Source organism: Arvicanthis niloticus, chromosome 9 (assembly GCF_011762505.2).
Source record: "Arvicanthis niloticus isolate mArvNil1 chromosome 9, mArvNil1.pat.X, whole genome shotgun sequence".
NCBI lineage: Eukaryota > Metazoa > Chordata > Mammalia > Rodentia > Muridae > Arvicanthis > Arvicanthis niloticus.
In genome coordinates, this window is record NC_047666.1 from 62,571,844 (window position 1) to 62,583,981 (window position 12,138).

The 12,138-nt window shown below is 49.9% G+C and overlaps 1 protein-coding gene across 2 annotated transcripts; it reads left to right on the plus strand.

Annotated features, from left to right (window-relative positions):
• Nucleotides 1-183: 183 nt before the first annotated feature.
• Nop2 (NOP2 nucleolar protein) lies at nt 184-12,097 on the plus strand. Of its 2 annotated transcripts, none has more exons than XM_034512381.2 (16): nt 184-342; nt 562-672; nt 1,835-1,880; nt 2,007-2,095; nt 2,790-2,974; nt 5,366-5,421; nt 5,514-5,665; nt 5,763-5,962; nt 6,093-6,182; nt 7,513-7,600; nt 7,675-7,815; nt 8,102-8,241; nt 8,372-8,461; nt 8,608-8,730; nt 8,884-9,112; nt 11,337-12,097. In XM_034512381.2, exons 2-16 carry the CDS (start codon nt 567-569, stop codon nt 11,984-11,986), a joined length of 2,385 nt encoding a protein of 794 aa, XP_034368272.1. In that variant the 5' UTR covers nt 184-342; nt 562-566; the 3' UTR covers nt 11,987-12,097. The 2 variants fall into 2 exon arrangements, with proteins under 2 accessions (XP_034368272.1, XP_034368273.1); XM_034512382.2 differs by having other exon boundaries at nt 338-482.
• Nucleotides 12,098-12,138: the final 41 nt, after the last annotated feature.

The following is a 12,138-nucleotide window of genomic DNA, read 5'->3' on the forward strand; positions in this document are numbered from 1 at the left end:
GGGCCAAGTTGCGGTTTAGGTGGAAGGAGCATGCGGCCTCGGGAGTAACAAGCAAGAACCCTCGGGCAGAGCCAACTCCTGAACGGAGGGCAGAGAAAGCCCGATCGCGCCGCGGCGCGTTTCCCTCCCTGAACCCGGGGAGCCGGTGAGTGGCGTGTTCCTGCACCAGGTCCGTTCCGGTGACGCGACCGGAAGAGGCGGGGCGGTGTCCGGGCGCTTTGCGCGTGCGCAATTCACTTCCACGGTGTGCTAGCAGAGGTCTTCCCCAAGTGCACGTGGAGCGGGCCTTGGCTGGAGGCGCTGCGTCTGCTGGAACCAGGTCTAGGCTAGCCGAGCCTTCAGGTGCGTCTGCAGGATCGCGGAGCAGGGTTTCGACCTTGGCCTCCCGAGAAGGGCGCGTTGACGAGGTCCTGTGGGAGAGCCTGGAGGGGCCCTTTGGGCTTCCGAGTACAGATTCTGGGCCGGGCGGGATCCCTTCCCAGGTAATATCCCTAAGCCTACGGCCTGCGTTCCCTTTTCAGCATCCACAACGTCGCCTTCCCTCATTTTTCTTTGCTTTAGTTATCATGGGGCGCAAGTTGGATCCTACGAAGAAGGAGAAACGTGGGCCCGGCCGAAAGGCCCGAAAGCAGAAGGGTGCAGAGACCGAACTGGTCAGATTTCTGCCTGCAGGTGAGGGTCGTAGCTCTCTGATCCCGCCCAGCCTTTGCTCCATTGTGTGTCATAACTTCTCGTTTGCATGTCCGTCTTTAGGACCTGCTGCATAAATGTGAGTTGTTAGGAAGCTGCGACTGGGGGCATGGTGCTCGTGCGAGGAACGGTGCGGTCTTCCGTTTCTCATGAAGAATTTAGAAAGGTTTTGTTAAGCTTGGTTTTAGCAAGCAAGAGTTGGAAACGGAGCAGACCAGTCATGAATTGCCTGAAAGAGACGGGATGGAGCTGAGCCCTGTGTGCTTGGTGACGGACTGTATTGGGAGTTCGTGTTCTGTTTTGAATGGAAGGTGCAATTTATTGAAATCATTGGCAAGCCACAGGCCCGTGAGGGAGATCCTCAACTTTGTGGACACATGGTCTCACTTCATCGAATTTTAAGAGTCCTGGGAGAGAGGCTTTGTTATGTTAGGTGTCTTACACACAGTGAATGAAAAGGGTTGATATTTGTGTTTGTAATTTCTTGTAGACTGTAAAAAAATAAAATAGCAAAGTTAAGTTCTACTTTAGTTGACAACTGAGAGAGCTGAGAATAAGAGAAGGGCAGAAAAGGGGGTTTGAGATTTCGTTGTTATCAGAATGTCCCTGTTTGAATTTGGTTGCTGGCCAGTCTGATGACTGCTTCATGTCCTCTACGTCTTTTTTGGTCTTTAATTTTCTGGAAGTGATGGGAATGGAGCCTTGGGCTTTCCCCATACTCAGTACAGGCTGCATCATTAGTCTCTCCTAAACATCTCACTGTAACTCCTAGATAGATGATAATGGAGTGACTTCCGTGGACTGTAGTTTGTAACCACACACCAAACACACACTTGCCCTACCATGGCCACACTTCAGTTAATTGGTAATCCTTTTCCTAATTACATTCCTGCCCCCCAGTTTGTTTGTTTTTTTTTGTTTTTGTTTTTTTGTTTTTTGTTTTTTGTTTTTTCGAGACAGGGTTTCTCTGTGTAGTCCTGGCTGTCCTGGAACTCACTCTGTAGACCAGGCTGGCCTCGAACTCAGAGATCCACCTGCCTTTGCCCCTGCCTCCTAAGTGCTGGGATTAAAGGCGTGCGCCACCATCACCCAGCCAGTTTGTATTTCTTATAAATTCCTAATCTCCTTTTTTAAAATTAAACAGCTGACGATGGGAATTTCAAGAGGCTGTCGAGCCGCGCCCGGAAGAGGTGAGTGTGGGTGCCCAGGTTTAGTGGGACTGGAGCTGCTTGTGCATTGCCTTCTTTCCTTGTGGTGGGAGATGGCAGAGCCCAGAGGTGTTCCCTTCCTTGTCTTCACTTTCTGTATCCTTTCAGGGCAGCCAAGAGGAGGGCAGGGTCTGTTGACGTCTCTAAGCCAAATAAGTCTCCTGGGATCAAAACATTGCCTGGAGAGTTATCCAAAGGTTAGTGAATCTAGGAGTTGATTGCTCTAAAGAATCTTCTGGGTCCTAGATAGGGTTTTTTTTTTCCTTAGATCTATTTTTGCTTGTTTGAGATGCTGGAGATAGCTCAACGGTTAAGAGATGGGGTTTCTCTGTGTAGACTTTGGGTATCATTGAATTCACTTTGTAGACCAGGCTGGCCTTGAACTCAGAGATCTACCTGTCTCTGCCTTATTTTTGAAAAAAAAATGTTTTTAATTTATTTTCTGTATATGAGTGTTTTGCCTACACATATGAATGTGTGTCATGTGGGTGCCTGGTTCCCGTGGAGGTCAAAGGAAGCATCAGATCCCCTGGAACTAGAATTACAAATGGTTGTGCATCCCCAGCATGGGAGTGCCAGGGCAATGACTGCTCTTAACCCTCAACTCTTCTCTCCAGCCCTGTTTTTACTGTTTGTTGTTTGTGTCCGAATGTGGCTGTGCTCGGGAGTGGGATACGGACTCGGAGATAGAGATATTGATACTTGTGAGCTGTCGGATGTGGGTTCTGGGAACTGGAAGATCGGTCTGTGCTTTTAACTGTGAAGCCATATCTGTGGCCCTCCCTCAAAGGACATTCTTAGGGCTAGAAAGTACAGGCTCCAGGGGTGTGAGGCAGTGTGACTGACTGCCATCTGCTCACGCACGCTTTAGCAAACCCTTCCTGTTTCCAGGAACAGTTCAGGCTCGAGGTAAAAAACGCCCAGCACCAATTCAAAACAGTGATGGGGACGAGGAGGAAGACTCCGAGGAAGATGGTGTGGTGACCCAGGGGGACCTTTGGGGCTCTGAGGACAGTAGTGAAGATATGGTGGACGACTATGGAGCTGACTCTAACTCAGAGGATGAGGAGGGAAAGGTGAGTGAGTTCTGGGGATTCTCAAGTTGATCTGTTTATTCGAGAGTTTTGTCCTCCTGTGTAGCCCTGGCTTGCCTTGAACCCAGAGCTCTTCTTGCCTCTGCCTCCAGAGTGCTGGGACTAAGGGTATGCGTCACGACACCCAGCTTGCTTGTCCTTTTGAGACAGTGTTCCACCGTGTAGCCCTGGTTAGCCTGAACTCTGTGTAGCTCAAGCTGGCCTCTAATTTACAACTGTCATACTTTGGCCTCCTAAGTGTTGGGATTACAGGCATGTGTCACTTCCTTTTAGTCCCCACTGGCCTGGAATGTGCATCCTCCTGCCTTGGCCTCTCAAGTGCTGGCATCTGTGTGTGTGCCACTATGTCTAAGTTGCTTTTTAGCTTTTTTCCAAATTGTGCAGGCTCCTTCAGAGATGATGACAGTCTGAGTGGAGTTAAGGGTTCTGGTGCTCTGTCTCATCACTCCTAAGTTCGAAAGCAGTGTCAGATTTTTTTAGATTTATGTACTTTGTGCTTGAGAGTCTGCCTACATGCATGCAAATGCTGCAATGCCTAGAGACAAGATCCTCTTTGGAACAGAATTCCAGACTCTTTTTTTCCCAGTGTATTTTATGTATATGAGTGTTCTGCCTAATTTGGAGGGTGTAGGGAAGGATCAGTGGCTAAGAGCACTGCAGAGGATCTAGGTTCAGTTCCTAGCACCTACAATAGATTGATCACATCTGCCTGTAATTTATTTATTTATTTATTTATTTTAGTTTTTTGAGACAGAGTTTCTCTGTGTAGCCCTGGCTGTCCTGGAACTCACTCTGTAGACCAGGCTGGCCTCGAACTCAGAGATCCGCCTGCCTCTGCCTCCCAAGTGCTGGGATTAAAGGCGTGCGCCACCACCGCCCGGCTTGCCTGTAACTCTTAATTCCAAGGAATCCCAGGCCCTCTGATGGCCTCTCTGCATTTGTACTCGTGTATGCCCACACATATACATACAGCTACATAACATACAAGTAAAATCTGAGCCAGGCATGGTTGTACATGCCTTTAATCCCAATACTCTGGAGGCAGAGATAGACTTATCTCTTAGTTCAAGGCCAACTCGATCTCCAGTGCAAGTTCCAGTATAGCCAGGGCTATGCAGAGAAACTGTCCCCCAAAGAAAACAAAATCCTTTAAAAACAAAACAAAACAAAAAAAAAAAAAAAAAAAAAAAGGAAGAAACAGGCTGGAGAGATGGCTGGCTCAGTGGTTAAGAGCACTGACTGCTCTTCCAGATGTCCTAAGTTCAATTCCAGCAGCCACATGGTAATGGGATCTGATGCTGTCTTCTGGTGTGTCAGAAGACAGCTACAGTGTACTCAGAAATGCTTGGGAATGAAATGTGATTAAAATTCTGTGCAGCAGCAATATGTAGAGTGACTCAAGGACTGTGGCAGAGTGGGCCCAAGGGTGCAGTTCTTTTATTCAGGAGGTGAGCATGGTTCTTTTATACAGGAAGTATTTCCGTTGTGTATCTCGGGCTGGCTCCATGTGCTCTGATCTCAGCTTCCTGAATCTTCATACTTCAGAGACTGAAGCAGGAGGATTGCTGAGTTTGAAGCCAGCCTGGGCAACTGTCAAACAAAACCAACTAAAGGAGCGAACACATGGGCCTGGCGAGCTCAGGGTGGGAGCCTGTGGCTCTGACAGATGATCCAGGTTTGAATCTCCAGTACCTACCTACACGGGTGCTCAAAGCCATGTACCCATCTAGTCCTCTGTTTCAATGTCAAGAATAAAGGGTCTGGAGAGGTGGCTCGGGTTAGGGGCCTGGCTGTTCTCATTGAGGACCTAGATTTGATTCCCAGCATCCACATAGCTGCTCATAACTGTCATTCCAGAGCCAAGGGATTTACCTCTCCTGGTCATCAAGTGGGCAAAACACCCATCATACACTTTTTTTTTTTTTTTAAGCATTTTTTTTAAAAGACTTATTTTATACACCACAATTGCTCTCCAGACACACCAGAAGAGGGCACTGGACCCCGTTATAGATGGTTGTGAGCCACCATGTGGTTGCTGGGAATTGAACTCAGGACCTCCCTCTAGAAGAACCATCAGTGCTCTTACCTGCTGAGCCGTCTCTCCAGCTCCCACATAGTTTTGGTTTTTTTTTTGTTTTTTGTTTTTTAATAAGTAAAACAAAGCATTTTAAAGTAAAAAAACCCTAAAATTAAAAACTAGAGAGGAAATACAAGTAACATAGTTTCTGTGTCAAATCCTACATCATCTTTAGCTTCTGTATTTGCCTCTAGAGCATTAGATTTATGTTTAGGGAAAAGTAACCCACTAGGGACAGACTATGACGCAGGGTGACAAAGGGCTGCCTTGTCAGACACAGTCTTCTCTCTTCCCAGTTGTTGCCTATTGAAAGAGCTGCTCTGAAGCAGAAGGCCCAGGACGCCGCAGCTGGGTGAGTTTGGCCACAGCTGGGAGGAGAAAGATATGAAGGAGGAGGTGTCTGTCCGGGCCTGAACCCCTTCCTGTTCCTGACCTTGTTTCTAGGGCCCAGTGGAGTGAAGAGGACACTGATGAAGATGTTGGTGTTTCCCCTGAGTCCCACCCCAGAAAGGATGACAAAGCAGAGGGGGATTTGCAGATTAATGTGGAAGATGAGGAAGCCTCTGTGCTGCCCCCTGCTGGGGATACTGACCAGGATATCCTTTGAGTGCAGAGGGACAGCGGGAGGAGACAGGGCCTTTGTGGGCTCTCTTAGGCCTGAGACTCAAGGCAACACTTCCTTAATGGACCCACATGCCCAGGCTCCAGACCTGCAGCGCGTTCATAAGCGGATCCAGGATATAGTAGGAGTGCTTCGAGACTTCGGGGCTCAGCGAGAAGAAGGCCGCTCTAGAACTGAGTATCTGAGTCGGCTTCAGAAGGATCTGGCCACTTACTATTCGTATGGAGACTTCCTGCTGGGCAAGCTCATGGAGCTGTTTCCTCTGTCTGAGGTGCCGGCATACTGCTTTGCTGCGTCTGCTTTTCCTCCCTTCATACTAGTGTGACGCCATTTAGCCCCCTCACATCCTGGTCTGAGCTCCTAGGCTCTCGACTCAGTCTGATGCACTGTCTCCATTGCAGTTGATAGAGTTCTTAGAAGCTAATGAGGTGCCCCGGCCAATCACCCTTCGGACCAACACCTTAAAAACCCGTCGCCGAGACCTTGCTCAGGTGAGCGGTCAGTGTCGTTTAATTCAGGACTGGACTTTTGCTCACCTGTGGGTCACCCTGCCCAGTGCTGGCAGAGTGAGTTCTTCAGACCTAAGTATGTCTTGTTCCAAGCATGGTCCCCTCAGGTAAGCTCTGAGAGGCCTGCTGTCTGTCTGGAGAAGGACCTTGTCTTTGTTACCTGTGCTGCCTTTGCCTAAGGTGAGATATCAGCATCAGGATGAACTGTGACCTCAGGGGTTGGAGGAACGTCACCAGGAAGCTGAGAAATGATGTTTGCCCCAGGAAAACACATACATACTCAGGGATTCAGGGACCCCAGGTTAAAGACTTTGCTTCTAAAATCAGTGTTAATCTTGCATACCATTTGTTTTGGTCTAAGCTTATTTTATGTTTTCCTTATGAATATTCACCATGTGAATGCTTGGGAGTCCGGGGTCTCCCGGACTGAGCCATCCAGTCCTGCACGTTGTAGTTTCATCTTTTATTGTTGTGTTTTGAGACAAGGTCTGACTGTGTAAGCCCTTGCTGGCCTTGAACTTACAGAGGTCACCAGCCTCTGCCTTCCTAGGGCTGAGATGAAACATTTGTTTCCTTTAGGTTTTGAGGCGGGTCTCATGAAGCCAGGCTGACCTAAAGCTTGCTTTGTAGTACAGGTTGTCACTGAACTTCTGGTCTTCCTGGTTTTGCCCCTTGAATGCTTGGGCTCCCACCATGTGCCATTATGCCTAGTTTGATGCACTGTTGGAGATTGCACCTCGGGCTTCATGCATGTTGGGCAAGCACTCTACCCACTGAGACACACCCACATACCCCAGCAGTTCTCTCTTCTAGGAAAGAGAAGAACAGGAAGTAGTAGCTGATTATTGAAATGTACTTGACTGAGTCAGAAACTGGAGTTTAAGAATGGGGAGTTGGGAAAGGTGCTGGGCTGGGGCTCAGGGGTGGAACAGTTTGCTTTAGCACGCGCACAAGCCCCAATCGGGGTGCATGCTTAAATTTGGTAGTTTACATCTTTAATCCCAGCACTTAAGAAGTTGAGGCAGGATAGCTCTGGCTACATAGTAATACCCTGTCTCAAAACAAGGGTCTTGGCGGACAAGGGCTAGAGTAGTTCAGTACTCGACCCTTTGTTCGACCCTTACAAGTAGGCCTTGGATCCAATGCACACACTGTAGGTGGATGGCAGTAGATGGTATGAGGAGAGGCTCTGCCAAGTGACAGCTGGCTGTTCTGAGTGGGTGTGCTTACAGCTGCAGTGAAGTGGACCAGGGTCTTCTGCCTGGCTGTTTTGAGTAGAATATCATGATTTTGACATCTTCTTTATTTTCAGGCTCTGATCAATCGTGGGGTTAATCTGGATCCACTGGGAAAGTGGTCAAAGTCTGGACTTGTGGTATATGATTCTTCAGTGCCTGTTGGTAAGCGTCCCCAGCTGGTAGCCCTTCTGTTCCCTTCCTTTGCCAGCATGTCACACTGTGATCCTTCTTCACAGGTGCTACTCCCGAGTACCTAGCTGGACACTATATGCTGCAGGGAGCTTCGAGTATGCTACCTGTCATGGCCCTGGCACCTCAGGAGCATGAGCGGATCTTAGACATGTGTTGTGCTCCTGGAGGGAAGACCAGCTACATAGGTATGAAGAGGACAGGCTGGGTGCAGGTCGTCTGCCTGTACTTCAGAAAGAATTTAGGTTGTGCCTGACTGTGGCTGACTTCTGATTTTGTTATCCTAAACTGGGGAGGGCCAGAAAGACGGTCAGCAGAAGGGGAAGCCATGTGGATGGACTTACGCTGGCTGGCCGGGCAGAGAGGAGTTGGCCTTGGAGGGATGGGGTTGGCCTGTGGGTTCCGAGCTGCGGAGTAGGCAGCGTGCGAGGCAGACGTGCTGCTGAACCTGGTGCTCCCTCTGCCCGCCCACAGCTCAGCTGATGAAGAACACAGGTGTGATCCTCGCCAATGATGCCAATGCAGAGAGGCTCAAGAGTGTCGTGGGCAACCTGCACCGGCTGGGAGTCACCAATACCATCATCAGCCACTATGACGGGCGCCAGTTCCCCAAGGTAGGCTCTTGTCTTTCTGAGGCTTCCTCGGTTCACCTTGCCCTTGGTGACATCGCTGTGTTGTGCTGTCTTTGGGAAATTAGTAGTGTTGCGTGCTGCAAGCATCGGATTGACTTTTCCTTTTCCACAGGTGGTGGGGGGCTTTGATCGAGTGCTACTGGATGCTCCGTGTAGTGGCACAGGAGTCATCTCCAAAGACCCTGCTGTGAAGACGAACAAGGTGAGGAGCCTGGTAGTGGGACCAGTTGAGAGGCTTCGGCTGATCTTGTGGGGCTGGAGTGTTGTGATCAGAGAGCATCCTGTAGGCAGCTGCTCCCTTCCTCAGGCTGTGTCATGAAGTCCCCTCACTCCTGGTCTCTCGGACAGGATGAGAAGGACATCCAGCGCTGTGCTCACCTTCAGAAGGAACTGCTGCTCAGTGCCATTGACTCAGTCAACGCTGCTTCCAAGACTGGGGGCTACCTGGTCTACTGCACCTGCTCCATTACGGTGAGCTGGCTGCAGGGCAGGGCGTGGAGGCCCGTGTGAGGGAATGGGTGGAGGCTGGTGTAGAGGTTGTGGAGGCCGGTGTGGAGGGCATTTGGCTCTAAGAACTGTCAGCTCCAGCCGCATGTCCTTCCCTCCTGTTTGTCCCACATCCAGGTGGAAGAGAACGAGTGGGTGGTAGACTACGCCTTGAAGAAGAGGAATGTACGGCTGGTGCCCACCGGCCTGGACTTCGGCCAGGAAGGTTTTACCCGCTTCCGAGAAAGGCGCTTCCACCCCTCTCTGCGCTCCACCCGACGCTTCTACCCTCACACTCACAATATGGATGGTTTCTTTATTGCCAAGTTCAAGAAATTTTCCAATTCTGTTCCCCAGCCCCACACAGGTAATCTGCTCTGCTCTTCCTCCTGCCACCACCTTGGCCTCTGGCTTTTTAATGTGTGTACATGTGCATGTGTGTACAGTGTGAGGCATGTGTCTAGTGTGTGCAGTGTGACACTGGTGTGTGCAGCGTGATGCATGTGTCTGTTGTGTATGCAGTGTGTGTGTGGTGTGTATGTGTGTGGTAGAGGTATGTTCACATGCATGTGGGAAAGCTAGAGCTCAGCCTCAGGCATTGGCCTCTGTTCTCCACCTGACTTGCTTATGTTGTATCGTGTGCGTGAGTGTGAGTGTGTGTGTGTGTGTGTGTGTGTGTGTGTGTGTGCGCGCGTGCGTTTGCATGGACATGTCAGAAAGCACATGGAGTTCAGAATGCCTTGGGAGTTGTCTCCTTCCACCATGTGGCTTGAAGGCAGTCACCTGACCTGCTGTGTCCACCTCACCAGCACTACTCTGTTAAGGAACATTGTTGAAACTACTTTTCAGCCGGGCGGTGGTGACACACGCCTTTAATCCCAGCACTTGGGAGGCAGAGGCAGGCGGATTTCTGAGTTCGAGGCCAGCTTGGTCTACAGAGTGAGTTCCAGGACAGCCAGGGCTACACAGAGAAACCATGTCTCGAAAAACCAAAAAAAAAAAAAAAAAGAAACTATTTTTCGGGTACATGATGTTTTAGACCAATCCACCTGTTTTCTGCTTGACTCCTCCCCTTTACCACCACCACCACCACTTTCCCAGTGAGTGCACTGAGTGTTGACTGTGTGCATGGTTGCAGGACTGTGTTCTTCACCTCCTGTGGCCTCCCATCCCTGCTGAAACCTGACTCCACCCCAGCTGCATTCAGTTGCCAGGCACTCCTGAGATAAGACTGGTTCTTCATGCCCCACCCCCAACACACACACACATACCCGCCTCACTGTTTTTTAGTTAAACTGTCTGGACCACAAACACCTGGAATCAGCCTGCAACTCTGTCTCCCTGCTTTTTTATTGTTTTCACTTGGGTGCCAGGGATCCAAACTCAGGTGGTTACACTGTTGTCCCAAGCTCTTTCCCTGTGGAGCTGTATGGATAGGTGTCTTCCCACCTGCTTTTCCAGTGTGGAGAGCAGAGGCCACAGCATGACATGGAGAGGGGGCTTGGGGTTTCTCTCAGCCACTGTGCTTGGGTGAAAGCTTGGGGTTTCTCACAGCCGTAGTTGTTCCTGAGCCTCCAGTGTTGGAACAGGCTGAGGTGGATGCGTCACACACAGTTGTACCAAGTGCATTCCCACTGCAGGTTGTGGTTTCTTTTGGTTCTTAGCTCTGCTGGCCCAGCATCTCTGTACTGGATTGGCAAACTCTGCAGAGCCCTGGCAGGTCTCGGAGCCTGTGGCTAATGCATTTGTTTCCTTGAGCACCTTGATGCTGGCCTGTAGCTCAGGAGGGTGGGGTGTTCTGAGCTCTGCATGCCTTGGGTTAGTTGGAAGAGGAGAGAAGAGGGTCAGTACAGTGTGGTTTCTGGCTTGGTTTTGGTTTTTGTTTTCAGTAGCTGCAGACTTAGTACATTGCCAGGTAGGGGCTCTGCACAATACAAAAACCTTAAGAAACAGCAAATTTTAAGAGGCAAAGGCAGGTGCATCTTTTGAGTTTGAGGCCAGGATGGTCTCTGTGTAGTAAGTCCAAGACCACCTAGGCTACATAGCAAGACCCTGTCTTAGGAAAACCCAGGAAATAGCAAGTTTTTATGTAAGTAAAGTCCATATTTGACGGCGTTCTTATTGATACTTACTAGTTCTGTTTCCCATATTGCACGACAATCGTGTGACGAGTCAAGTGAAACAGCGCTTTAGGCTTGCTTTACAGACTGGGACTTACTCCTCCTTAGAGTGTCTTGCTAGATACCGCCCTCCAGAGGGCGCAGCTTCCTCTGAAAACCTAGACCTGACCTAAGAATAGGCAGTAATCCCTTAACACAGGGTACATAGAGTTTCAGTAAAAACCACGCACTAATGTAAGTCTAATTAGTCAGCTCTTAGGCACTATCCTAGTGTGTGGAGCTTTTGTTGTTCAGTTTTTGGTATTTGAAGACAGGGTTTCTCTATGTAGTCCTGGCTGTCCTGGGACTGACCTGGAACTCAGAGATCCACCTGCCTCTGCCTCTTGAACACTGGGATTAAAGGTGTACACTACCACTGCCCAGCAACCTCCTTGTCTCTTAATGATCAACCATCTTTAATTTTTACCTCAGGAAACTCAGCAGCAGCTGCCCCTGCAGAACCTGACCTGAAGGATCAGGTCACCCCAAAGTCTGAGAACAGTAGCCAGCCCTCCAAGAAAGCCCAAGGGGCTGCAGAGGCAAAGCGGCAGGTGGTGAGACGGCAACATTCCAAGAAGCCCTTCCAGAAGATGAACGGCATCTCCAAAGGGCCAGGCTTGTCCACTGAACCCTCCGTCCCAGATGCCCAAGAGTCTGCTAGGCCCCTGGAAAGCACTCAGTCTGATGGGAAAGCTGAAGTGATTGGGAACCGGAAGAGGGATGGGAAGCTGAAACAATGGGGACCTAAATGGAAGTCCTCCAAGGACGCTGCTGTCCCAAAGCAAAGCGTCCCTCCCAAGGGCGAGGACTCGGGAACACCTGCTGTGCCAACTCCCTCTGAAATCTGTGCCACCCCAAGGCCTAAGGACTGTGCTCAGTCCCTTGGGAAAGCCAAAAAGATACAGAAAGTAAAGCAGCAGTTATCAGAGCAGCCTGTCAAGAGAGCTGCTTCCCTGAAAGAAGATGCTGTCCCCAAGGGACCCTCAGCCCCCACTGTGTCTCCCCACAGTTCCACCAGGCCCCCACCAGCAAAAAGGAGGAGATCTATGACAAAGGGCAGCGGCCAGGCTCCGTTGTCTTAAATGGACTTGGAAACTCACTGACATTTTCTCTGGGTTGGAACTCTTAGATCTGCAAGGATGGCCTCCCCCTGTGTATACATATGAAATTTAATATACATATTACCACCCTTAGTGGCTGTTTTGTTTTTTTTGAGGGGACTGGCAGTTTGTAG